This window comes from Anopheles bellator, chromosome 1 (genome assembly GCF_943735745.2).
Source record: "Anopheles bellator chromosome 1, idAnoBellAS_SP24_06.2, whole genome shotgun sequence".
In the NCBI taxonomy this organism is placed as follows: domain Eukaryota; kingdom Metazoa; phylum Arthropoda; class Insecta; order Diptera; family Culicidae; genus Anopheles; species Anopheles bellator.
Genome location: NC_071285.1, coordinates 39,820,108 through 39,846,330, shown reverse-complemented (window position 1 = coordinate 39,846,330; position 26,223 = coordinate 39,820,108). Strand labels below are relative to the sequence as shown.

Sequence of the window (26,223 nt, the reverse complement as noted above, 5' to 3'; positions counted from 1 at the left end):
CCGTACGCAATTGAAGGCAGTCAAATTTCAACTTTTGCAGCATCGAAAGCAATGGCCCAGAGGAGGCGACATTGCATAGAGCACGAGCTAATAGAGCAGCGGGCTTAGAGTTGTAGAGTAGCGTGACAGCGCACAGCGCAGCCATTGATCGGCGCGCTGATGTGCGGTACTACATTAAGATTTACAAGAGTGAGAGTAGCACGTGAACGTGAAAAAAACACAAAAGCAAATAATGTTATCTATTGGTTTTACCCATTCCGGGTGGTGGCGGTGATGGTGGTGATACCCCCGAGCAATATTAGCAAAGCAGAGTAGGAAAATAATCAAATCACAAGATATTGTAGCATCGGATAGTAGCGGTATACACACTATTTTGGCGGTTCCAACTCAAAGTTCTTAGCGGATCAGCAAAACAAAAATGAACTCGTTTTAATTAGCGTGCGAGAGATGATGCCTACGACGCATTAGATAAAGTGTCGGTTTTCATGGCGCAATTTTGAACGATTCACCGTTCGTAGACGTGTTCGTTCTAGGGCAACGCGCAATTTGCAAATTTCTTTCCACTTCCTCTACTTCTTCTACTTCTTCGTCACTTTAAGAGCAATAGATAATACACCACAGTAGTAGTGATATAGCGAACGGCAGCATGCTGTAATGCCACGTGCATCATAAATGCAAAATGAAAGCACAGAACAATATACTACAATGTAGATGAACCACTAAACACCTAAATTACAGAAACACCCCGGTCACACGACTCCTTAAAGACTCACAACGAATGCATGAAAGATGTGCCACGATCGAAGCCTAGCACGTCATTAATTGCCTTTCGCAGCGCGCAGCGATCGCATCAGAGTATCACTAGCCCCATTGCGGCCCATGGTCTCAGTAGGCTGCCTAACGATAACGCTTTTGTTTTCTTTATTTGCATTTCTGTTCGTTCCCTTAATTCACGCACCTTTGAATGTGTAGCTTTTGATTTCCGGCGCCATGCGTTGGAAAGGAACCGCCTTCGTTGCCGGTGGGAAAAGACATGCTGTTGGATATTGAGTTGACTGATTTGTCTGCAATTAAACGTGGAGCGCGTTCTAAAATAAACTTAACTCTTGCCATTGTTTACATCCAATCGCAATCCCAGCCCGCGTGTGGGGATGGCTTTCCCTGTTTGTAATCAGAACTCAGAGCGATCGTGTGTGTTTCTGCAACCGAAACGAAACGTGTGTATCGCGACAAAGCCAAGCTTTTGTCGTGGCTTAGTAGCTGCGCTTCTGTGTTTCGTTCACATACACCGACATCGAAAGCTGTCTAATCTTTGTTGCGAGCGGTTCGTTTCCAGTGAAGAACTTTGATTTGGTGCTTTTTTTGATGTTACATTACTCCGTAGCACCACAGTGTCTATAGGGGAAAGCAGTTGATAGCTGATAGAACTTAGAAGCCTCGGCGTAGAGCACGTCTTTAGGAAGAGTGCAAGAAGAGTAGCTATGCGTGACACCGAGCATCGATCATGCCTTTGACTGGGAGAAGGAACTCAGCATTTTAGTTTCACGAAGCACATAGAAAACCGTAAATGCAAAATGTAATGGTGCGCCACGCCACTCTGCTCTGCGAAGCAACGCCTCTTCTTTTGGTAAATGAGCAAAACCACGTGCCGTTGGAAAGCTAAGGTGCGTAGTGTATCACACCACCTAATGTGAATTAATTCTCGCTGCCATGCCATACTGATAGGCACCCTATTATCAGTTCACCTTTGCTTGTTTCTGTCCGCTCAACTTCCACAAGGCCTCCCAAGCATAGGCTCAACCTAAAGTTGTTACGATGATTGATATGAAAGGAAAGAAAGGAAAGTATTTCTAGTGACCACCTCCATGCTAAAGGTATCGGAGCAAAATGTTGTTTGTTGGCATGTTTATTATTGACCCCATTCTCCAAAGATATCTTGTTGATTTGTGTACCTTTCTTTCTTGCCTACATTTCTTCAGTACGTGAATAGTGCGTTTTGTGAATCGTCTAGATACGCTACTTTTCGCTTACCCCCGTTTTTGTTGTCTGTCAATCGTGTTAAGTTTTTCAGATGGTTTTGTAGTTTTGTTTGTTATCTTGTTTTTATGCATCAAACCCGGCACTGCTTGCGTTGGACCCTACATTTAGGGAGAAAAGTGAAACTCCAACCAGAGGCAGTAGAAGAGATTCCTCACACAAACCAAGCGTCTCTCTTTTTTCGATGTACTTATGAAGGTTATCAAATGTTGTTCAAGAAAATAAATATGTGTGTAGAAAAGATGGGAGAGGCGAACATAAAATGGCATGAAAAAGAAAAAATATGTTTAAAAGCATCCCATAAGATGTTGATAAAACTCCACGAAGCAACGGAAACCAATGAAAACGTGACGAACTGAAGAGACAGGCAGATCACACCGGAAGAAGATGAAGAAGTATGTTATTATGGTTTGGGCGGTGTAATGGCCAAACCGTACATAAATAACTCTTTATTATTTTAAGAGAAACCGTAAACAAACGAATAAAACACTAATAAAATAAGCTAAATAATAAAGAAGGAAAAAACACAATAATAAAATAGCAAATAAAATATTGTAGTAAATCATTAAAATTAAACTAAGCCGAAGCTAGAGATGTAGTGTAGACAGGAGGCCATTGAAACAAAAAGCAAAACACGGGAGACTATCAACTGATAGCGGCGGACGATGGAAATATGCACAGATTCTTAAGAAACTTATACGCGGTCAACGAGAAACGCATCTTCCGGTACATGTTTCGCGACTGATTGAAGTTCGCGAAGAACAGAAACGATGGCCAGCGCACGCCAAGCTCCTCTCCTACACAAGCGTCTGTAAATCCAACCATCATCACAAACCACAGTCTCGAACACATCACCAATCATTTTAAAACATTAAGAGCATAGAAGAGCAATCAACATCCTAGCAGAGAGCATACGCTAGGGCACATGATCGGTATTGCGAACATCGAACGAAAGAAGGAAAACCTGCTTCAAACCAAGCTCCATCAACCAGCGTCGTCGGCGTGGTCGGAAAGCAATCCTCCGGATGGCACCGGCATTACTATGCCGCATCCATTCACACTTTTGACAACATAACACAACGCCATCATACATAAATGTTCATACACGTGGGTTCAAGAATGAGAAGAGAAGAACAGAGAGGCAAAAGGGAGATAGAAAGCGAATGCGAGAGGAAAAGAGAGAGAGAGAAAGGAAGGGAGGGAGCGAGAGAAATTAAAGGTTTCAAAACATGCAAGAAGCAAATAATGTTTTGATATGAAATTTATTGTTATTGTTGAATATGAAGATGAGCGAACGGAGCAGCGAATTGTGGGTACCCGCGTAGGATGTTTAACGAAATTTTGAACCTTGGTTATGGACAACATCGGACGGCGAAACGAATGCTAGATAAAAGAATATCTACACTCTTGAAGGTTGTTGAAAATACGTTGCTAACGACGCCTAGATCGTTTCAGTTGCTGTTCTATGGGCAAATTACTGGCGTAAGCTCCTTCGCATTTGCAGCGATTACTAGATCCAACGTTTCGTGTGGAAGAGAATACAAACGCAAATCCAACTAGAAACCAGTGGGGTAAGAAAACGAACGAAAGTGTTGTGATATTTTTGCCAAAATAAGAAGCACCATTTGCTTCGGTTTACGAAAATGATCAATGTTTGCACCATTGCAAACTGTGCGTTTTTTTCATGTTTCGCTTCCGCTGTGAAAACTGCTTGTGCTGGTTTCCTTTTTTCGCCTCATGTGTTTCTGTGCCCTCTGCTCAGAAAATTCTCGTCAGTTGATACGCTCCGTTCGATGTACCCACGTATGGCTAGTATGTTTGTCCTCTGTATTTAATGTCTTGAAAACGCCGGATAGGAACAGATATGTTTTTATTTACAATACGGAAGAGAAAACAAAATGTTGAAACTCCAAACGAACGTGTCATTTGGGCGGACGGTGAGTGAGAATCGAGCGATCGTTTTAAATCGTTCATTAGCGTTTTAGCAGCTCTACGCTCACAAATCCAGTTCGATTACGATAATCGCTCATGGGAAATAGTAATAAATAGTGCATTGGAGGCAGTAACTATAATTTACTAATTTTGAATGGAATTTATAGAAGTGGCAAGAACTGTTGACGGCTTCAAGCGGGCAACAGTTTGGGTAGCAATTATTTCACCTTCTTCACGCCACGCCATCTTTTCAACTGTGTAAGGATGTGCCTTTAATGGCGTATGTTCTAACGTTGATTGCAAACTTCGATTCAGATGAGCTACATATGTTTGCTTCGCAAAGCCCACTATTTTACGATTCTGCTGCAAACCTTTCGTGTAATTTTGCGCGGCTTTTTAATAGATTACGAAAGATTGGCAGAACGGTTAGAAAAGCTCTAAACTTTGCTTATGTCAAAAATGATAAACCTTAAAAAAACTGAAACCAATCATCAATGCCTACTACACAGATCACGCAAAGTCGAAAAGCATAAACGTCATTTTTGGGTGGGACGATAAGTCGTTCCTATTTATCTAGTGTTTCGTTACCGACCGATAGTGAGCTGCGTTCTTGCTACGGGCCTTAGACACGCAGACCAACGCGTCAGGCCTCGAGTCGCATTTGAAAAGGTTTTTTTTACTAAGGTCCGCGATGTGTTTGTCTATGGCGAAAGGTGGATTACTTCAAGGATTGATAAAGATCACAGCACTAGTTGCTACTGACGCAGAAGCTTCTTCTCTTTCTCCTATCGTATCGCTCTTTAACGGAATGGAACATGTGTGAATAGTGTCGGAACGAGGTGAACGAGAACTCGCTGTGTGTATTTAGAGAGAGCACGTACCATCTCATTCACAACCTGGCACGACAGGCAAAACGAAAGGATATTGATAAGCTGTTGTAGTTCGTTGAGGTCACTGAAGTGATAAGCAGCGCGAGCGTGGATTGGTGGCACCCGCACCCGAGTGAAGAAATGTCTCTGGGTTTGCTGGCAAAAAATCATTATAGAGAGAGGTTATTGCGAATAGCGAGAGAAGGTTTTAAAATTGATTATATAATGTGCTCTATTATGAATGAAAATAAAATAAGATACATAAGCAAACAAAAAACATTAATAATATTATCTCTATTGAGATATAAAAATATATTATTTATTTAAAACAAGAAGAAGAAGAAGAAAACGGTGAGAACTAGCAATGAAAGTAAACAATGAACGAGAATGTGCAGCATGTAACAAAATAGAAGAAATTCTAGCCAGAAGCAAAATAAAAGAATGAACTAAAGTCTAATTTATTTATATGATATATTATATACAGATAAAAAGTAAGCAATAACACAAAGCATACGCGAAAGGCGGCTGGTGAGAGTAAAAATCATAACAAACGGAAAACCATAAGAAAACATGCAAAAGCAAAAGATGCATTGCGAAAAAACGGTAGCATAATCATTATATACCAACACTTATATATTATATATATATACAAGTAAACGAAACTAGCCAATAAGCATCAAGAAAAGATGGATACAAAAATACAGACCCACACACAAACACACACGCAAACATTTAGTCGTCATATGCAAAAGAAACCCCTACAATACAGTCACTAAGGTCATGGCACGACACACCCGTCAGGTCAGAGAGAGAAAGTGGACACAGGGCGGTGAAAAATATACAGTAAATACTACACATCATACCCCCGAACACACGTGAACGAACACTAACTATACTAGATGGTACACACTAAGTAACGTAAGCCAGAACAAAAGTAAAACGATGCATAAAACCCAACCTTACTAGGAACATCTGCAAAAGAAACGAAGACACGAGACGCACGACGGCCCGGGCCCAGTGTGGGAAAGGAGGATATTTTTGAAACTATATCTATATACAATACCGGAATGTGGCATGAATTGATCATGGCGACGGATCAGATGGATTGGCATTGGTGAATGAACAAGGACAGACAGTGCAGCTCAGGAGACTGTTTGGGTGAAACACGATATGAGCAACATCAGCCGCCATTGACGAACATGTGTGAAAATTAGTTTATTAGCTGAATTGAAGCAGAGAGCGGATTGGTTGAATGGTGGAACAGTTGGGGTGGCGCTCGGAAAAGTGTAAACTTACTACTACTCTCACTTCAAACCATCGTCGCACCACGCACCGATCCCACGCTTGCCAGTGGGGATGTGAAACTTTCAAAACTAATGTGTGCTACGGTAAAGATATGGTATCGACAAACTCAAACAAAATAAAGATCAAAGGTGTTTAGGTGATGGTTATATATGATCATTAGCTGGAGGAAATATATTCAAACTGTCGGTGATATTTTAGATTATAAAAGCATGGGTAAAAATATGTTGATCGATACGTGTGGTGAGCGAAAACGGAAGAGAACCGAATATTAAAACGAGTACTAGTAGTAAAAACAATACAAAACCAGCAAAGAAAGCGAACACTTGATATTATGAAAAATGGAATATACTTATACAGACAGACACAGAAACAACACATGCAACAAACATAAACAAACAAACTGACGTTTTTTGTTACTAAAATAGAATGAGACTCGAACCAAATGGAAACGAAAATTTTTCGATAAGGCCAACGGAACCGACCGGCATCCGGACCGGCTGCAAAAACAGAACGGGTTCAGAACGCGCACGCTAGCCCTCAGAAACTATCCGCCGGGATTACTTTAAACCAACGGGTAGAGCTTTAGTTCGCTGCATGGCCATTGTTATGCATTCAGATGTTTTCTTTTGCATTAGCGTTCCAGAATTGGTCCATTCTAATGTTCAAGTTGCCGCGATTGTGTTTGACCGCTTATTCGGTGTATTTTGTTCCGTCACTGCTTTCGTTCCAACCGAAGTCGCTTTAGTTAAACCCGTTTTGCCTGCTTCTTATGACGCTTTTTTATTTCCGGTACCCCCCTTTCGAAGACGGTCGGTGTCGGTAAAATAATCTTAGCAATGTGGACAATAAGATCGCGAAACAGCGAAAATTATGCGAACGCGGAAAGCGGTGTAAAAATTAGAAAACCAAAACCTTCCCCATTTCTACTGACTTGTGGCGGGCAATGTGCGCGAAAGACTTTTCCGTTGGTTTCGTTCTGACCACCGAAGGACGAGCTATCGTTTCGGGTGTGGCGTGCGTTGGCCAAAAACCGTTTCGGAAACTGACGGACACGCGGAATAGTAATATACATTCATACGAGTATATACAGCAGCGAGTAGCATTATACTTTAGAAGGTAAAAGAACACACTAAACACAACACAGAGACAGACGAATACAAACGTGCAAAACACTTATACAGGTTTATCAGGATCCGGCGGACAGGACAGGTGGGCGTATGTTTTTAAAACGGAAAATTCGTAGCACGACCACGACGGGGGTCAAACCACGGGATGGATGGTCTCAATTCGGTGATGCTGATTTCGATCGGATTTCCTTTTTGTTTATCATCTTTACGCTTATCCTGTAGCAACGAAGGGCAAAGGAAAGCGGGCTGAATGCAATGACGTGCGTGGTGGTGGCCAGAAAGAACGCGGGTTTTGCGGGATTTTGCGTAAAGGATACATATATATATATAAATATATAAATATATTTTTCAAGTGACCTCTTGCCAAATCGTGAACCCATCACGAGCAACCGAAAGTTATCTTAGGGTATATAGCAGTTGTTAGAAGATGTTGACGGCGGATGCGTTGATAATGGTGACTGGACACGCGGGAAGAGCGGAGTGCAAAGCGGAGGGAAGTAGTAAAATTTTACTCACAACTTCAACGCAAAGTGTAATTTAGTAGTAAAATTCTGTACTGTGCGCGCCTGTGGAGAAAAATTTGCCCGTTGATTTCTAGTGAATAATATTATTTATTTTTTACTACCTTTCCTATCCATTAGTTACAACCCAGTACACGCGAGCTTACGATCAAGACGAGAACACACGTAGACTCTATTGAACTTGTACGCAAAATGGACGATCAAATGAAATAATGAATGCTACTATACAAGGATACTTACCTTTTGGGTTTTGTTTTGTTTCATTTCTATTCCCGCTTCATTTCATACAACCGAATATCACAGCAAAGCATCATCACGCGGCAAAAGAGGGTACGGTTTTGTGTTATTATATTTGGGCGGTTTTGGGCATATTATACTGTGGTCCCCATTTTGTACGGTAGGGCCCCTTGTCATTAGTTTCCAGCGGCGTTTGTTGGGGTCGTACTTTGCCCTACTGGTAATGGTTTTATAACTAAAACTCTGTTAAAGGTAAAACGCTAAAGCCTTCCATCGAGCGAACACTCTAAGTCAATCGAAAAGCAATCCAAACTTCCTTGTCTCAATTATTATCAATTATTAGTCTGTAGTTGCCCCTCGATTAATGTCCTCCGAATTGCCGTGGAGTGGGTGTGTTGGGTGCGAGATTCAGAAACTGAACTGTTCCAAATCGGGCGACCGGAAAAGAGGCGGTCCGTGACAACATCCGTGCAGCGTCGCCGGGCAATAGGATTGAATGTGGTGTACAGTGTCGAAAGAAAAGCAAAACCGGAAGAGAATAATGAAAACTCGGACGATTGTTTGGAATATTTAAACACTTAAGTACATATGGTTGTGTCAAAATATTATAATATAATGATAATGCCTCCGCAGCCGTAGCAAACCCAGTGATCGGAGGAAGCGAAAGAAGTAACAAATAAACGAAAACCGAGAAAAAAATGTGTAGAAATATAACAAAAACAGACTTCTCTCTATACCTAGCACTAAGAAAGGAGGCAGATTCGAGAGGCGTGCGAAGACATGGAACACGCCGCCAGGGGACACAAAATATGCGCACGATGGTTAAACCGTCTCCATCATGATCACGACTCACACACACTCACTCACTCACTCACGATTGTATAGGTAATAATGAACGGGGTCTTTTAAAACCAAAAAATAAAAAAAAACTAAATATATCAAACAAATAAATCCGTACACTAATGCTCCACCCCACAGTTGAGTCCCATCACATCATATAACCTCCAAAAACCCACAAACACACTCAAATGCAAAAATCAAAAGAAGAAAAGATCGCCGCAAGCCCCTGTGGCCCATTTTGGGTTTTCCCAGCTTTCCTCTTTATTGAATTGGAGTACCATTTCGTTTAGGAAGCAATTTTTGTAATGCGTATGCGTTCCCAAATGGGAATCACGGTTCCCAGAAGTTTCATCCGCGAATTCGAGCAGTTCAGTTCAGGGCGAAATAGGAATTTCGCCTCAATTTGTTCCACGCTTACGGAGCAATAGTTTCAAATTTTACGTAGACAACTCCCGTTGCTTGAATATTGTAGTTTAGTGCAACACACGGGCCGGGGTCTTTGGTTTGCTTTGACAAGAATAAGCCTTTTGGACAGCGTGGCCACGCTGGCCGGGGATCTGTGAGCAGAATTTCGCCGAATGCATAGCGCCAGAAATAGAGACAAAAATCCATAGCAGGTCGACATGGACTACTCATCTCCGCAAATCGCACTCGAACTCGTTTTGCGGGGCGAGGTCTTCTTATTCGAGGCCACGCGCGGCGGTCTAGGGCCAGCAAGCGGCCTGGCCTTTTCTTCGTTTTACCGTGTCTTCGTAGAGCATATAATAATGTGAATGGTAAGCAAAAAAAGCGGACGAACGAAGCAGTTATTATTATGACTATTACTAATAAAGTAAAACAGAAAAAGAATAATGTGATAGATTTAAAATATATATATATATATACATACCTATTGAAATGTACACTATAAGTATAACACGTATGGAAAAAAACGAAGCACTAAAAATGGGTGAAATACAAACAAAAACCTAAAACTGGTATATATACACAAACAAAAAAAACTATATATTATTAAACCATGGAATATAAGAATGTGTAGTGAATGTGAGGCGGCTGGCGGAAGCACCCGGAGATAACGAAGAAGGGGGACAGATCGGAGGAAGCAAAATACTTCAAACTAGCTATTTGTCAAATCGACAAAACAATTTTACCTTTCTAAATATAAAACATATGCGAAAACACACAGAGAACAGCAACACGCGCAACACTCTTAACAGATATAAACTAAATGCTCTTTATACTTAATAAATATATCGATAGATACACACAAGCAGCAGCACGCACACAAAGACACGCAAAGGCTGGATTAAACCCGGCTGACACTCTCTCAAGCAGCATGACCGGTGCGCGCCATTGAATCATCCGTCTTCGGACGGGGAAGTTCGGTCACGGATATCTACCAAGCGAAAAGCCACTGGGCACCAAAGGCGCACGATACACCTATTATCCTCCGGTGCAAGGATAGGTTAGAACCTTAGACACGCATCGTCCACCAGCACAGGACCCTCCAAGTGCGGAGAGGGACACGGAAAATTCAACAAAGACAACGCATACAACGTGATATTGTGTTCCCCGTGAGAGCAACAGAGAGAGAGAGAGAGAGAGAGAGAGAGAGAGAGAGAGAGAGAGAGAGAGAGAGAGAGAGAGAGAGAGAAAGAGAGAGAGCGAGAGAGGCAACCATGCTGGAGTTGTTCCTTTTTTGCAGTAAATTCTTAGTAAATTCTTGCTCCTCCGCCGGGGACGAAAGTTTGCGGTCCGAAGCCTCGTTTCGGAAATGAGTCAGTCAATTTTACCACTGTTGTGCTGAGACGACGTAAATATTGAAGTACCTTTTACGGTGTGGTAAAACCATCTTTCACGCCTCTCTTTACATAAAAACCAACCCGCTTCGGGCAGTCTTTCGGGAAGGGCTACGCATTGAGATGGCGGACCGATCAACCGACCGAGAACTCGCGCCTGGCACCGTTTCCCGAAGTGACGCGCGCGTGATATCATCAATTATTAGCGAAAGAAACCGAGTACTGCGAGACGCAATTATGGCACAACCGGCAACCGGCATGTGTGTCGAGTTGCAGTCCGATTTTAACACGAGCAATTCATCCGATGCAATTATTATTCGCTGGCCCACCAGCTATTCGCCTCGTTCTCTAACTCTAACGGCGCCTGCATTTAAATAAAACTAAGCTAAACGCAAAAACACTTAAACAAACAGAAGTTGGATTAGCGCAAATGGAAACCTCTTTTCTTACCACTACTCTCACTATCTGAGGCATACTACTATTCGAATCAATAAATTAGTAACACTTCTATTCTAGCTGAAAGCATGGCGGATACGTTTAGGTGGCTATTCTTAGCGATTATTTGATTACACTGTCACCGCTGCGTAATAAAATCCATAAGCTGACGATTCTGAGTAGACCAAACTCTAGTTTCGCTTATTTTGATAATTGAAAACAATAACCATTAAAAAAACCCATCCAGGTGATCTAATGATTATGATTTTGGAAACAAGTTGTCCCTTTCTTTGCATGCCCGTGTGGGATCGTTTTCAAAGCTGGCTTTCGGCTTTGAAATGGTGGCCGGTGTTTCGGAACCGTTCCCCGAAAGAGAAATAAACAATAGTATACATGGCAGCTGCTGCCTCACCTTATCTCAACACTTACAACACACGTACATAGCAAAATAGCAAAATCTCTTCTCAATCTGCACTGTCGGGCTATTTTAATCTAAACTTTTTAAAGGAAACCAAACATATAGCAATACCCGTAAAGAGAGAGAGAGACAGACAACTAAAGAGTATAAGCGACAAATACACAAACAGAATACACAACAAACCGTAAAATGTGAGCAGTGCGAAGAAAGGAAAACCTTACTAATTACCAGTGAAAAAAAAAGAAATCAAAACAGTGGCAAACTTTTAATGTTGGGCTTCTGACTGCTTGAATGAAGCCACAAAGCAAAATAATGGAGATGGGTACAGGAGACATTTCCCTTTTAACTCCCTATTGTTTCCATCAGTTCTCAACGGCCCAAATCCATTCTATGTTTGCGTTGTACCTGCCATAATTTCAATCGCCGTGGCAGCACAAAACAAGACACACAGCCAATGGTAACTGCAAGCAATAAATGACATCAAATCGGCCCTTCCTGCTGCCAGGTGCGATGGACACCTGCATCTGCTTTTTAATCCACCATTCCTACCTTTCCCCGGTGGTCAACTTTGGTCATTGTGGTCCACTAAAAAGGAAACGGTTCGAAGAGCTAAGGACATGCCGGCGAGAAGACAGAAAAAAGTACACATACACACTCACTCACAGACACACATAAAAAGGCTGTAATTTTAAGAAAACTAAACAAAATAAAATAATGAGAAGCAAAACACAATGAAGCAAAAAGAGCGAGGCTGAAAACGAATGGAAGAAAAATACAATAAATGAAAACATATACATACTTAAATGTAGGGTAAGGAGTAATCAGTAAAAGGCAACTAAAAGAAAAACAAAACTCAATAAGAAATATATTGAATAGGAAAACCTGATCAATATACATATATATATATATATATATATAGAGAGAGAGAGAGGGGGGGGTACACTCTCAAGTACGTGCGTAACGAAATGATCAGAGACGAGTGTGGCAAGCATGGGTGATGGGCAAGAAATGTAAACTAAACACTGGGTGCTCTCAAACAGACACCGAATACTCTACCCATGAGTAACTCACCTTAAGTCTTAACAAAAAAAAAGAAGCAAAAAACAATGCTAAACACTGTGAAAAGCGATTGACAAGCGCGTTACGCAAAGCCAAATCTCTTCGTACGACGACTTCAGAACTTCCGATCGAGAGCATACAGAACATGTGTACGGTAGCCTGAGAGGGACGCGACAGGGACACGGGCGGGCGGGGGATGTGTGCAAGTGGGCGAAAAATCGAGCGAACAAAAAAAAACAGCGAAAATTATGTCAAATGTATTTAAATGTAAGAGAAAACTGGAAAGAAAGTCAAAATAAAGTCTATACATGAAACAAACGATCGTCACGGTCATGGGCGCTAAAGTGGGATGCATTTGGGCATTCTGTTGCCAGCTTGGTTCGTCAGTGTAGTGATTCGCGCTACAGGATCCCATGACCGGAAATATCGTGATCGTTCACGATTACCTTCTCTAACTTCATTTCGACCAGGCGTCTCCATTCTCCAATACCTGCCAGGCGTCTCCATTGGGTTTTCTTTCCATTTCGTTCATAAAATCTGATGGCACTTTATACTACTACTTTTTATTGATGTCACTTAGTTCGTTGTGGGTTTGAATGTAATGCAAAACACTTCCCATTCTATTGTCTGCTTCCATGGCACACAGACACCAAACCTATCGCCCGAAAGCTCCACAATCGCAAGGTAGCGGCGCGATAGAAAGCTTTTGACTGAAAATCCCTACGAAACCCTGTAAATTGATAAGTTCCTCGAGCTTCCTAGTCACGCTAAACAGGGGGAAAATAATGCCAAAAGGAGCGTCCAGACCGACGGAGCAGAATGGGCAATGTTTCAAGCGGTTCAAAGTACCAAAAATAAATCCACCATTACGAAATACTTCGAATGCCGCTGGCTGTAGAGAGCTCCTTACGGCATTCGCTTTAGAGGCCCGCGATGATACGGTGCCGTTGTCAGCTTTTTCCATGAATCGAACCCCATTCATGAGGTTCGGCTGCCTCATTGATAGAGTAAAGCAGCCGGAGCGACCGAATGGTCGAGATCTGACCCAAAAGCGCCCTGGAAGTGGGAGACCGTCGTCGGAGTTTGTGGACGTTAGTTCACGTGCGAAAAGTCGAAAGCCTCTGCCTCTGGAAGGTGTTCACGTTCCGGCAGTTGGCCAGGCGCATGCGCTGGAAGCACGCCACGGGAAGAGCCTACTCTGGAGCAGTGGGCCACTCGGCCAAACGGCAATCGAACGGCAAGCCGACTGGTTGTGTCACGGTGCACAAGCTGCGTGGTGGTCCTCACAGTGCGCTCTGTGCTTTTTTTCTTCGCCACATCTCTCCCCACGTACACACTTCCCCACGCAACCCACGAAAGGGGTGGCCAGCTACGGTGTACGCGCTCGTGTATGTGTCCGCATAAGTGTGAGTAGGACTCCGCAAAGGGTCCCGCAGGGGTTTTTGCTCCGTTTTCGTGTCAAGCCTAACAGCAGGCGATGGCGAAAATCTAGTAGCCGTGGAAAAGTGTGATGCGAAAAACAAGGTGGTGTGAAGCTCGGCGGTGGCGGCACGGCCTTTACTCGCGGATAGAAAATTTAGAGTGTGACCTGCGACGAAAAAGAACCACAAGGAAGTTTTGGGAGCTGGAAAACTCTTAACCATTTCCACACCCACGTACGGTGGAAGAGCCGTCAGGCAGTTCAGGGTAGCTTTTCATCACATTTGTTCACGTGGCTTGTGGACAGCCCCAGTTTTCTTTTCTGCTACGCTCCTTTCCCAGAGCGAAAGTGTGTACGTGTGTATGCGTGTGTGAAAAAGAAAGAAACAACCGTTCGGCCAACTCTCTTTACGAACGCAGTGCGAAAGAGACACACAGTTTAGCCTATGGCACTCTTCTAGCGCCGGAGGATTCGGAAAAGTTTTCTCTCGCTTTCTCTTTCACAGGCCCCGTGTGTATCGGTGTCCTTGTCGCGCGGTAGAAGCTCCTTCTTGCACCCACACGCACACACAAATGCGCTGGCACACAAGGATACAAGTCGCGGCACATTTATCTGCATTGTCTGCGCCCACCTGCGATTTTGATATCATCCGATAAGAGCACGGCCTGGTGCGTGTGCGGCAGTCATCAACGGATGTAACGGCTTTCGAAGGACATTTCGTTACGTGGCCATTCGTTGCGGTTGAAAACACAGCAGAAAGCGAAAGAAAAACCGAAAAGGCTACAGTGCATCGCTCCACTGTGAGTCAGTTTTGCGTAACACTTCTTTCGCCAATCTCATTCTGGTGAGAATCGCGAAAGGGAGCTCTCGCTCATCCCGGCCCACGGTTTCTCACTCTGTTTCCTTGGGAGCCGTAGGATCCTTCCCGTAGATCCTTCGATTTGCAAATGTTACATAGTTGATGTGAACAATGTGAAAACAGAGGAAAACCGAAAGGAAAATTATCTTTGAACCCGACCGAAGGTGTGACCTTTAGTCGCCAGTTTAGTCGCTGGGGCGCTGAGCTTAACCGCGCTCTCGTGTGCCACCTATCACTGTTTGTCTCCTTCTTTCACTCACATCTGAGAGTTCTCTTTCTCTCTCTTTCTCTCTCTCTCAGCATACTTTTCTTTTATTCTCAAACTCGGATAATTTTCTATTTTGTAAGTCCTGAACAGGCTGAGTACTTCTCCGAGCCGCCGAGTCTCTTGCCTTCTTTTTCTTTCTCTCTCTCTCTCTCAGTCAGTGTTCCGTTGTTTTCGACTTTTTCTTTTTCCCGTTCCCTTACGCCTGTCCACACTGACGCATTCTCGTCCTGCTGTTTGGTAGCGCAAACAACGGCTGAACCAATTGGTTCTCATTTTTGACCTCTGCCCAATGCATTTGTAGCTCCTCGTACAGTGGCAGAGTGATCGTGGGCAGCGTGATCAACCGATAGCCGCACTGAGCACCATATGCCAACCGTCGGTGGAGTACAGTGTTTAATTTCTACCCACCCATCGGTGTTGCGTTGTCCGGAAGGACCCGATAAGCGTTCGGTTACCGAGTGAACAGGTTATTTTCCAGGCCAAAGTGGATACGTGCCAGTGAATCGAGTTTTGAAAGGTTGAGCCTTTTGATAAGAGTGGTTTCGAAGAGAGGCAAGTGTAGCCCGAAGCCCAAAGTTGCACAGGATCAACGGGACGTTTGCAGTCGATTTCTCGTGGGAAAGAAGTGGAGGAATCCCATCAACCAACGCAAACGCCAACGCAAACGCCGACACGCCGAGCGAAGAATTTGTCGCAACCCCGAGTGGAGCTCAGTGTGCGGATGTGTGTGTGCTAGTGTGTGTTCCCAACACCAAAACTCCCCGCCAGTGAAAGCTTGGAAGGGAAAACTGCTTCAGCAAGCCCAGTAACACCAGCCAACAGCTGAACGAGAGCCACGTTCCGTTGTCGTCATCGTCGTCGTCGCGTCTTGAAGAACTAGCAAGTAAACGAAAATGTAAGTATAGCTGACTGCTGACGGCCTAAAGCCTTAAGGGTTCATAGCAACACGAATCGATCGCCATCCTTTTGTCATCTGTGATCAAACGTACCATTCCGAAAGGGTCCACTCCACTGGGTTTCTTCGAACGGACAACGAAGCGCACTGCAATTGTCCGAGCATATCCTTTTCCTGGCGAATCTGGCCGCACGACGACTAGACGCTGGTGTGGTTACTTTGTTCTAAAAATAAGTATCTCTCCCCGTGGCAAGACGACAACCCGCATGATAACGCTTATCTTTGAATGGCCTTAATGTATCGGATTTTCCATCAGCACCACCCAGGGGGGAGACGGGGGGGCGAGGGAAGTGAGAAAATGAGCTCCTTCGACGCCACTCAGCACGCTGGTGTGCGTGAACGCAACACTGTATCCTGTGCAAGTTGTACGCAAGCTGTTCGCCTTGAAAGCTCTTCTGCAATGCACACCCGTTGGGGCAGAAGGGAAAATTTTTCCACTGCCTATCTCTATCTCGCTCGCGGGCACGCGCTCTGTTTCACGCGTGTGTGACTAAACATTAGTCACACGGGCGGACGGATGATTGTGAATCGATAAAAGACTCCCTAGACTAGCGGACGGATGCAAATGGAGTTTCCTTGTTTCCCCGCTGTTCGTTTAATGAACGAACTGAAAACTGTGCCCCGGTGGGTCCTGCGAAAGGGAACCCATCAGCGAACGGTGCAAATTGCAACGATGCACTAAGAGAGAGAGTTACTATCTCCTGCGCACACGCACACACACAAGCAGCCAGCGCCTTGTAACGGAGTTTTCCTGCACCAACACATACAGCCTCTACTTTGTGGTGCAACGGCGATGCACCATTTCTGCACCGTCGGGTATGAGGAGCAAGAAGGCAAGAACAGTAATTTCGTCATTTAGCTTTACTGAATGCCGATTTTATCGTGGCGCATTCCCCCCACAACGTCATCGAATGTTCTATTTTCGACGTATCGCATTTATGTTTATTGTGGCCCGGGCCCTTCCCTTTTTTAGTCGTTCGTTTAAAATTCCCAGGCGGGTGGCGATTGCTCTGGAACGCCACCAAAATAGCTCACCCCCCCCAAGCCGCCTGATATCGATGCGTATGCCTACGAGCTTCATTTACACGTTCGACCTGAAAATGCTGATCCATCGTCGTTTTGTGGCGCCGAGTAAGGCTGCGAAGGGATCAGATTTCGTTGCAAAACTACACCGAACACATGTCACCGTCGGTTGTACCCGTGGGAAGTGAAAACTCACACCGCCCGTCCTCGTGCCTAAAAGATGTAAAAATTGAATCGTTAGCAAAAATGCAACCGTCTCGGGTGATCTGCGGCCCACCGCCTCCTATGCACCTTGTGCGATCGATCAGCGGGCAGCCGAAAGCTTTCGCGGAGCTTTTTGCCCAGTCGTGTTCCCGCGGACGTGATGTTGTTGAAATCATTATCGGAAGCAATCGGAAAAGAGCCGGGAATGCCCTACTCTCGCGGTGTCAATAAAATGCAGCTGATAAAGGGCAGCAAAAGAAACATAGTATTGTGTAACGAAATAGGCCACCGTAATGCTGGCGCGACACGACGATACCCGTTATCAGCGGCGAATCGCCGAACCTTTGCTGTTAAGATTTAGTGCCTTGTTTCGACGGCGAACGTTAAAATATGCTGACGGGGACGATGCAATTCTCGCACCGCGATACGACCGACGGTTTCGGTTTTTATTTTCGTTACCGTGCGCGCACACACCATTCGCGCATTTCGAAACGTTTGCCGGGCGCCGAAGAAAAGGAACAAGCTGCGTGGGGAAGCTAACGGACTAGAAAACAAGGTGACTCTCGCGCCACCGTTTGATAGGCGCCCCTCGTTGTTGTTGCGGCGCAGTAAAGTTGGTAAACAACGGCAAAACGAGCATAAAGAGCAGAGGCGAAGAGGAAGAAGACGGTGCCGAAGAGAGATCTCAAGAAACCGGTGTGTGCTGAGGGGGGCGACACGGAGCTCGGATGATAAGAGACCTTTATTATTATCATTATTACTTTTGTAAAACCGTTGCAACTTATAGTTAATCACACAAAGCATAATCATACACTCAGCAAATGATACGCATCGCTTCGCACGACGGACGGACGACGGGGGGAGGGGGGCTGCCTAAGGCCCGACGAAGGAGAGATGTCCAGCGGAGAAGCGGGCGCGGGGCAATCGATATCGCCCATCGCATTATAAATTCCCACAGACAGTGGTTCACCTCTAGAGCTCTAGGCAGCGGGTCTTCAGCCAGCTGTTCTAACTGACCCCTGCCTGCTCCTTCGCCTCCCCCCACCCACGGACAATCCAATCCCCGGACACACACCACCTGAGCGCGTGACGTACCGTGCCCCCGTCCGTCCCCGTGGCCATTCGAAGGGGCGCCGCGCGCGATGGCGAAAGGGATTGGATTCTGCTGGCGCGCTCCTTCCTACTTGGCTGGCTGCTTCTTCTTCGCTTCCGTGTTTTTCAGCTTGTCCACTATCTTGCGCGAATGACCGCTCGGGTCGTGGTGGTTCGTGTGGTCGCTCGCTTCCTTCTTGCTGCGCTGCTTGCCGCTGTGCCCCGAGTGGATGTGTTTCTCCATCTCGAGATCGTACTTGTCGTAATCGTCCGACATTTTCCGGTCGTTTCTAGAACGTGCTTCTTTCGCACTCCGGTCGCACTGTGGTGGGGCTTATCGCTGCTGCTGTGTCGCAGTTGGAATTTGAAGGAAAACACAAAGGCACGGAGGAACGAATCGATGGGCTCACGCGTTTTATGCTCGCGCTGCTGTTGATTTTGAACCACTATTCTGTTTTGTCTGCTGCGACTCACTTTTTACTGCTCCAACCAATGCCAAACATGGGGAACTTTTGTCATGGCCGCACGCTCAGTCGGTATTGGTGCGGAGCGGCTGCCCGTGCGAGAGCGTATTGGTGTGATTCGCCAGCATCACAGTGGGAAATTTGTATGCGAAAGGCGGACATATTTATTTTTCGGAAGAATCTATGGACTTCTTTTCAAGGTTTTTGTTTTATTTGCATGCGTTTCGATTAAGTTAAACTTTTTTGTGTAATACATGTGTTATTCGTTATTTGAATGGTTTTAAACGCCTTAAGTATGCAATCTGCATTACACCAACAAAATTTAAAGCACTATCGAAGAAGCAAATACTGAATTTCTGCTGCAAATCGAATGAATCGAATCGAATCAGGAAAACTAAGTTTATGGTTTTTGCGCTGCCTACGCATACTTGATTGATCCGTGATCACTGATAACACTTAGTTTATCTAAATAAAAGGCATAAGCCCAACATGTTTTGTATGTCCATTTCGTAGACTACAAAAATACCGGGCGCCTCCATATGCACAGGAGGTGTTTTCTTAAAACAAGCCTAGCGGATGAACTGGCAACACATACTGGAAATAGTTTAAAATTGCCTAAACTTTCATTGTAATGCCTAGTTTGATTGCGGGAGGTCACGGGAAAAATTTGCTGCATTACCAAAGTTGAAAAACTGTATTTTTTCCTACTTTTTTCTACTAATTCCTGATAAAAATGTACTAGCAATGCAAAACGTAAACGTTTGATTATTTCATATAAAGAAGGATTCATTACCTATCGAATGATTTATAATATATGTATATTAAAGTTGCAGAACTGTGCTAACGATCGCGTTAAAGTAGCTGATAAAAGTTGGTTTTAAGGAGCCATTTTTATCACTTTCAACTTTGACAGATGATGATTCTTGGAATCTACACAATATAAAAGGCTAAAAATTTGAATTTGAATTTGCCATAGATAACTTATCTATTTTAGGCTAATATGAGTAAACCTTCAGTTTTTGAAGTTAACTTTTGACCGCCTTTTTCCCATAGTACACCGTTTGCTCTATAACAAAGCAAACTGCGCGCAGCGTGCGCGCTCTTTCGCACGCATTGGCTGGCGAGCAGGGGGGGCAACGTTTGCCAAGGTGAGCACACACCAAAGGTGTGCTCAGTCAGTGTTTTCGCTCGTCACCACCAGAGGTCACTAGGTGTACCGATTTTACTAAATTTACCGAACCAGATTCCACCGAGAATCTTAATCTTGAGATTCCCGTGGCCCATTGGAAGACTGGCCACGGAGCAATCCGCTTGCCACTCAATTATCGATAAGCTCGGCGGGGACCGAAATAGACCGCTCGGTGCTGCTACGGATGCAGTGTAAATATCGATTTTCAGGCGGAATGACGCTCTAGCGATAATACGCCTAGCGCCGTGAAGACGCGACACGGGACACGGGATGGCTTTCTGAGGATGCAAAACAGCTGTTTCAATACGATTAAGCCAAGTGAAGAAGCTGACTCACCAATGTCTAACCCGTTCATCACTCTTCACGATATGCGACGACTCACAGTCACTACCATGCTCAATAATGTGCTGTTCTTTGTTCTTACAAATACCTGAAACACCGATAACCACAACAACAAAAAACAATAAAACATGCACCACACCGCTTACACAACAACACTGTACAGATGAGCGGAGAACAGCAGGCCACAGAGTAAGTTAAATGAGGGCAAATAATGGCGTCGATACACGGGGCCCGGAAAACAATATTCGTCCTTGTTGTAGGCCGTTTAAGTTTCTCGCTTTTCATTTCGCTTCTTTGAAGTTTACAAACGCTCGCCCGAAGCAGTAGAATAATACCTATTGTTTATCGATACGTTACAATGTTTCTTTCCCTTTTTCGTTTCCTTTTACTTTCCTTAATAACATTTTCGCTGTCGTTGGGTTACGTTAACGAATTTACGTTCTCGCATAGAATAGCTCGCATTGTGTTGTTGAGCCATTTGGCCAAAGTGCATGTGTTTCAGCTTCGACCATTAGATGGCTTTCCTTGGCTCCTCACAACAAGCAGAAGATTTGCAGGGTAGCTTCATTAACATGTTTACAAAACGATACCTCGGCGGCGGCGTATAAATCCTTTTCGATTTCGAGTGACAACGAGCGCGGTGGTGGTCGCCACGTGTCACTACTTCCGGTAGGCGCGTGGGGAAAGAGGTCCTTCTTTTGGTCCATTTTCGATCACTGGTCACCGTTGAACGGACGGACGGTCGGAAGCCCGACGCATGCGCGCATCAGCCCCGTTCACTCTGATCTATTGATTTCTTTGCATTTTGCGACGGCCACACGGCACACAATGCTTGTTGTTAACCGGGACGGCCGTACTGGTGCAATCCGGAAACACCGAGGACATTTCCATTCCACCGTGGCCAGCGAACCATTATTAAATGCCTCCAGGGAAAACGATGCTGGGTCCTTGCTTCTCATCCAGGCGGTCAGCAAGTCCAGCCTTTAAGGTTCGAGTTGGAATTGGACAGCTTTAGCCGTCAGCCTGGGGCGCTATCTTTATTATCAGCTAATTCGTGGAATTCAACTCAGTGACTCATTTTCGCCGGATTAACATACAAAACATACAGACACCCTACACAGACCACCACACAACATCGGCAGGTAATGTACAGAGCCGCTACACGCTCCACTACTTCGAGGGCTGTTCAATGAGTAAGGAAGGCAACACATCGTACGACTTCTGCTGTGGTTTGACCTAAAAAACAGGACTTCGAAACGGCGCTGAAGCAATTTCTTCCTTGTTAGTCAAATTTGAAATCAAAAACGCACCATTGGGCATCACTCGTCATTGAACAGCCCTTCGCGCAACAGCTTCGTCGGTTTTGTTTCCCGTTATTTTTCTGTTAAAGTTGTTATATTGCGTTCTTCGATATACACTAATCAGTTCTTGGCCTAATTGGGAGCCACACTTTCGAACTAAACCTCTCCAACCACTCGATATGGGCCTTGTGGCCTCACCCCGATGACGCAGGTCGGACAACCTTTTCGGACCTTCATCAGGAAGTATTCGATAGGTTTCTATTGTTTTTTTTTTACCTTGTTGCCGCTTACGGAGCGACGCAAATGCACTGACCATTTGCGAATGGTCAGAACGGAAGGCTACATTTTTGAGACATTAATTTTCTTGCCCACTCTTTTTCGACACTGTTTCTCTGTCTCCCACCATCATCACCAAACTCCGCAGGTCGGCCCCAGATGGTCTTGCGCCGGGAGCGGCAGCGGGAGGCGAAGCGGGAGCAGATGGGATCGTCGGTGGACCCAGAACTCCGCAGCAGATTGCGGCACAGAAGCGGCTCCAGCAGACGCAGGCACAGGTCGATGAGGTTAGTGGCAACGACACCGACACCCGAAAAAGGACCACATCCTTAACTCGCCATCTCCGCAGGTTGTGGATATCATGAAGACGAACGTCGAGAAGGTGCTGGAAAGAGATCAGAAGCTGTCGGAGCTGGACGACCGAGCCGATGCGCTGCAGCAAGGGGCGTCACAGTTCGAACAGCAGGCCGGCAAGTTGAAGAGGAAATTCTGGCTACAGAACCTAAAAGTAAGTATGCGTGGGGGGGTCCCTTTTGGGGCCGACTCCTGACCGAATGCCAACTTACCACCAATTGTCCAATTGTAGATGATGATAATAATGGGCGTCATTGGCCTCGTTATACTCGCAATTATCGTAGGTAAGTGAAGAACTGCAGGACGAATCGGGACTACGGGCGCGCGACGACCACGATGTGGGTTGTAGCGCCTTCTAGCGATTACGAATGTGATATGTTTATAATCAGGCAACGCAATGGGTCTCCTGCGGGGTCGGCTATCCGGGTGGACCACCAGCCATTAACAGTTTCATTCATCTCAATTCCCTAGCGAACTACATGTAGAACCGATCGGGTCCCGATCGGCGCCCTGGTGGGCACACGGTTGCCTCGATCATAAAGAGCCACGAATGGTCATAAGATTAAAACGCTACACACTCACTCGACACGATAGTACTCCGGAGAAACGAATGGAACCATAGATTGGCACTTTTGAGTATTCTCGGGAAGACATTCTTAGTTTAGGTTAAAAGAAAGAGGCCACCACAACACCCGCCTTTTGGGACCGGATAAAGGTAGAGTTATAAACCACAGGTCCTTTTGCCGTGAGCTGTTGCTTCTCTGTAGTCCATGTTTGCCTAACTTTCGGACTCCAGCGAGCCATCGAGCTCTACCGAGTTGGGTAGTAGTTTTGGGGTTTCGTCCGTCAGAGAGCGCTACGGACTAGCCTTTCGTGGCGCTGCTTTTCGAGTGAATGGAATGATCTGTGGTTCGCAGTCGATGTCGTATTCCCGTGTGGTATTCAGTATTTATTTGGACCGTCCCTACACAGTTTCATACAAAACACCAGACGTCAATATAAAATATCGGTGACGCCTTCCGATGGCTGGGCCTCTGGACTGTGCCCTATCTGTTATCGTGCCGCGCGTCTGTGTGCATTTGATAAGCTTTCTCTTTTTGTTTTTTCTCCTTTTTTCTCTTTTCCATTCTCGTGTTTTTCCCCTTAAACCGCTTCCCAAAATCTTGCAGCAAGAAATTAAGCCCGCGACCAGCATTCCAGAAAGAGCCGAGAGCAGGATCCCCGCATAGCGCGCATTATCCCATAACAAGCATAATCCCAACCAGATACAATCTAAAACTAAAGCAGAGAAGTGAAACGACACCAGCGAGAGAGAGAGAGCCGCCGTCGCCCATCGTCATCGTTATGATCGCCCCATAAAGCCATCACATCCTGCGCTCGCTCGCATCACCCACGGGGTTTGGAAAGGTCCTTCGAATTCCGTTTCTTCAGCTCCTTACCATTGTCGGGAACCAGCTTTTACGAGGCCGTGGCCGTGGGAAGATTATTATTCGTTACCGTTTTTCCCTCGCCACGTTCAAGATGGTTCTCGTGGAGTTCGTAGCAGAGGGTGATCCTCGTTTCAGTACCCGTAATCCGTAACTCATATCCGACGATAAGCGGGTGAACCATAAGACAACACAGCTAACCCCTAACGCTAAAGTGTTGCAATCCGAGTGCGTTGTGCGACTTGATACGTATGAGCAGAGCCAGAAGCAAACACATTAGTCACATCGCATGGCGCGCATCAAAATTGAAGATCCACCATCGAAACCGAACCGGAGCAAGGAAACCGGAGCGAGATGGTGGCCATGTTTAGGCAAAAACAAACTCAAAAATCAAAGAAAACCAATTCACACGCTCAACGACCACAACGTTCTTCGGAGTGCGCGACCAACCACGTGTCTAGCTTCGCGCCCGTAACGAGATTCTTTTGGAAGTGGCTTTCGGAAGAGGGTGAACGGCGACCGAAACCCTTTGAACTTGAGGCCGTCACGATACGACACGCCGCCGAACGGTGAGAGCAAACTGAACCTGTTAGCCTGAGTTTGACTTGATTTAGTTAAATACCTCCCGCCCCAGACATTGCGCCATCGCGCGTGAAGTCTTGCCATCTGTAGGAGTAACAATGTGTGTGTTGGCGCTGCTCTGTCTCTCTAACCGCACTGTGGCTGTGTACTGTGCCTAGCTACACCTTCCCGTTCTTGGTAGCAGTAGCAGAGAGCATGTAGAAGCTAGAGCACTACGTTGTAGTAGGACCGTAGGACACCGCCGGACCACGACCAGCATCATCTTCCTGTTCCATCCTTTTAACGCAATCAATGTCTCTAGCCGCCATGCACCACCATAGAATGAGTTTAGTCAGCGCACCAACTGTTGCTTCCCAGGCGATTTGTGGCGGATTCCCGATGCTGGTTGTTCCCGGTTCTGGTGGCCTTTTTGGGACGAATAGGACTAGTGTTGCTATGTTTAGTTAGTCTAGCAACTTTCTACTTTTACTATGCTTTATAATTGGTTCTCTGTTCCTCATTTGCATCTTTTCATTTAAGCTGCGTATTGCTTCGTACCTATCGGTTGCTAACTTCTATCATAACTCTTGCGATAGATCGAATGTCGCGGTCCCAGCACAGCGTAATGTAGATGATTGTAGCTTACGAATCTGTTAGTCTGTTAGCATGACCGACTAGAATCTCCTCCACCAGGAGCTACATGTTTGGCGTAACCAAAACCAACCTCCAAACCGAAACTCCTTCGGCTCCTCCTTTGCATGACGGTACGGTTCTAGCAGATCAGTTCTTGTGCTCGGAAAAACAGATGAAAAACGAACAAACAACCAGCATTCGAACAGTGTGTTTGTTCGGCAACATCACATTCGGCAAACATTCAGCATACACCCACCCAGACTAATGCTACAGAACCACCGATAACAGATGTTTTATGCTATTTCCTGTTCATCTCACTATTTTCTGAAACGGCTATCGTTTCGCTCTTCTTTGTCTATATCTTTTAACTTTGACACTCTTTCTCTTTCGCTCTTCGTTTACATTTACTTTAAACTCCTTTTTGTATCAGTTTTCTTGTGTTTACAATGTAGCGTTGATTCTTCTCTCTGGTTTCTACTCTCTCTCTCTCTCTTACAGTTTGTTTCTTCATTTCTTGAACGTTCAACTACTTTTATCAATTTTTATGCAAAAGACACAGCATATAGTCACAGTCCACGAAACATGAAACCCACTACCTGCCAGTGCGATTAGTTTGGAATTTAACAAAACGAAAACAAAAACAAAAACATGATCAAATACGAAACAAACCAGAAACAATCAGAGGCAAACTCAGCAGCCAAGCCAAGTAGGTAACAGACGACACTCTTCGAAGGCGGAACGAACGGCGCGCGTCCTTTGGGACGGATCACTCTACTACGTATCGCCACATTGTCTCTCTCTCTTTTTCTCTCTGTCGCTCTCTATTTTTCTGTCTTGCTACTGTTCTCTGTCCTGCTGGGTCTCTGCTGGGTCTGGGTGTTTGGTGTAGTATCTTTGGCCGTTGTGTATAGCGTTTCCCTCCCTTCTAACGTCTCGTGGGTCTTACGGTCGCTCTTCTGGGTTCCCGGATTCCGCGGACGCTCTGCCTCTGTCTCCCGTAACTATGCCTACAATGCTCTATGCTTGACCGCTGGTAATGTGGGTGTTGCGGTGGGTTGTACATTCTTAGCGCACCAGTAGCCGTTTAGCCATTTGTTGGTCGGTTTGTAATGTGAGAGAACCCACACTGTGTACAGCAAACACCCGGCGTTCGACCCGGTTCGATGGAGCGACTGTCGGGAGATGAAACGCAGGAACCTTAGCCAATCTACTAAGCCTCCTTTAATGGCACTAATCGATGGCGCCCTCTGGCGGCTGCTCCCAATCGAACCGGGAC

General features: G+C 45.3%; 2 protein-coding genes across 8 annotated transcripts; one reads left to right on the top strand and one right to left on the bottom strand.

Annotated features, from left to right (window-relative positions):
* The first annotated feature begins 13,815 nt into the window (after nt 1-13,815).
* Nucleotides 13,816-25,540, top strand: LOC131205317 (neuronal synaptobrevin). Of its 7 annotated transcripts, none has more exons than XM_058197377.1 (8): nt 13,816-13,985; nt 15,428-16,021; nt 20,559-20,584; nt 22,121-22,259; nt 22,322-22,480; nt 22,559-22,610; nt 23,496-24,322; nt 25,446-25,540. In XM_058197377.1, the coding sequence occupies exons 3-7, from the start codon at nt 20,559-20,561 to the stop codon at nt 23,504-23,506; spliced, it is 387 nt and encodes a 128-aa protein (XP_058053360.1). In that variant the 5' UTR covers nt 13,816-13,985; nt 15,428-16,021; the 3' UTR covers nt 23,507-24,322; nt 25,446-25,540. The 7 variants fall into 7 exon arrangements, with proteins under 7 accessions (XP_058053360.1, XP_058053357.1, XP_058053359.1 ...); XM_058197374.1 differs by lacking the exons at nt 23,496-24,322; nt 25,446-25,540 and adding exons at nt 15,159-15,201; nt 22,798-22,914 and having other exon boundaries at nt 13,816-13,967; XM_058197376.1 differs by lacking the exons at nt 23,496-24,322; nt 25,446-25,540 and adding an exon at nt 22,798-22,914 and having other exon boundaries at nt 13,816-13,967; nt 15,605-16,021.
* Nucleotides 18,033-18,893, bottom strand: LOC131205319 (nuclear protein 1). The gene has a single exon (XM_058197379.1). It carries the CDS (start codon nt 18,675-18,677, stop codon nt 18,489-18,491), a length of 189 nt encoding a protein of 62 aa, XP_058053362.1. The 5' UTR covers nt 18,678-18,893; the 3' UTR covers nt 18,033-18,488.
* Nucleotides 25,541-26,223: the final 683 nt, after the last annotated feature.

Bases quoted from the DNA above. Each gene is read 5' to 3' on its own strand.
- LOC131205319 (XM_058197379.1), bottom strand. From the start codon at position 18,677: ATGTCGGACGATTACGACAAGTACGATCTCGAGATGGAGAAACACATC.
- LOC131205317 (XM_058197376.1), top strand. From the start codon at position 20,559: ATGAGCGGAGAACAGCAGGCCACAGA. The intron at 22,260-22,321 runs GTTAGTGGCAAC...CCATCTCCGCAG, and splicing joins CGCAGGCACAGGTCGATGAG to GTTGTGGATATCATGAAGAC. The intron at 22,481-22,558 runs GTAAGTATGCGT...GTCCAATTGTAG, and splicing joins TCTGGCTACAGAACCTAAAA to ATGATGATAATAATGGGCGT.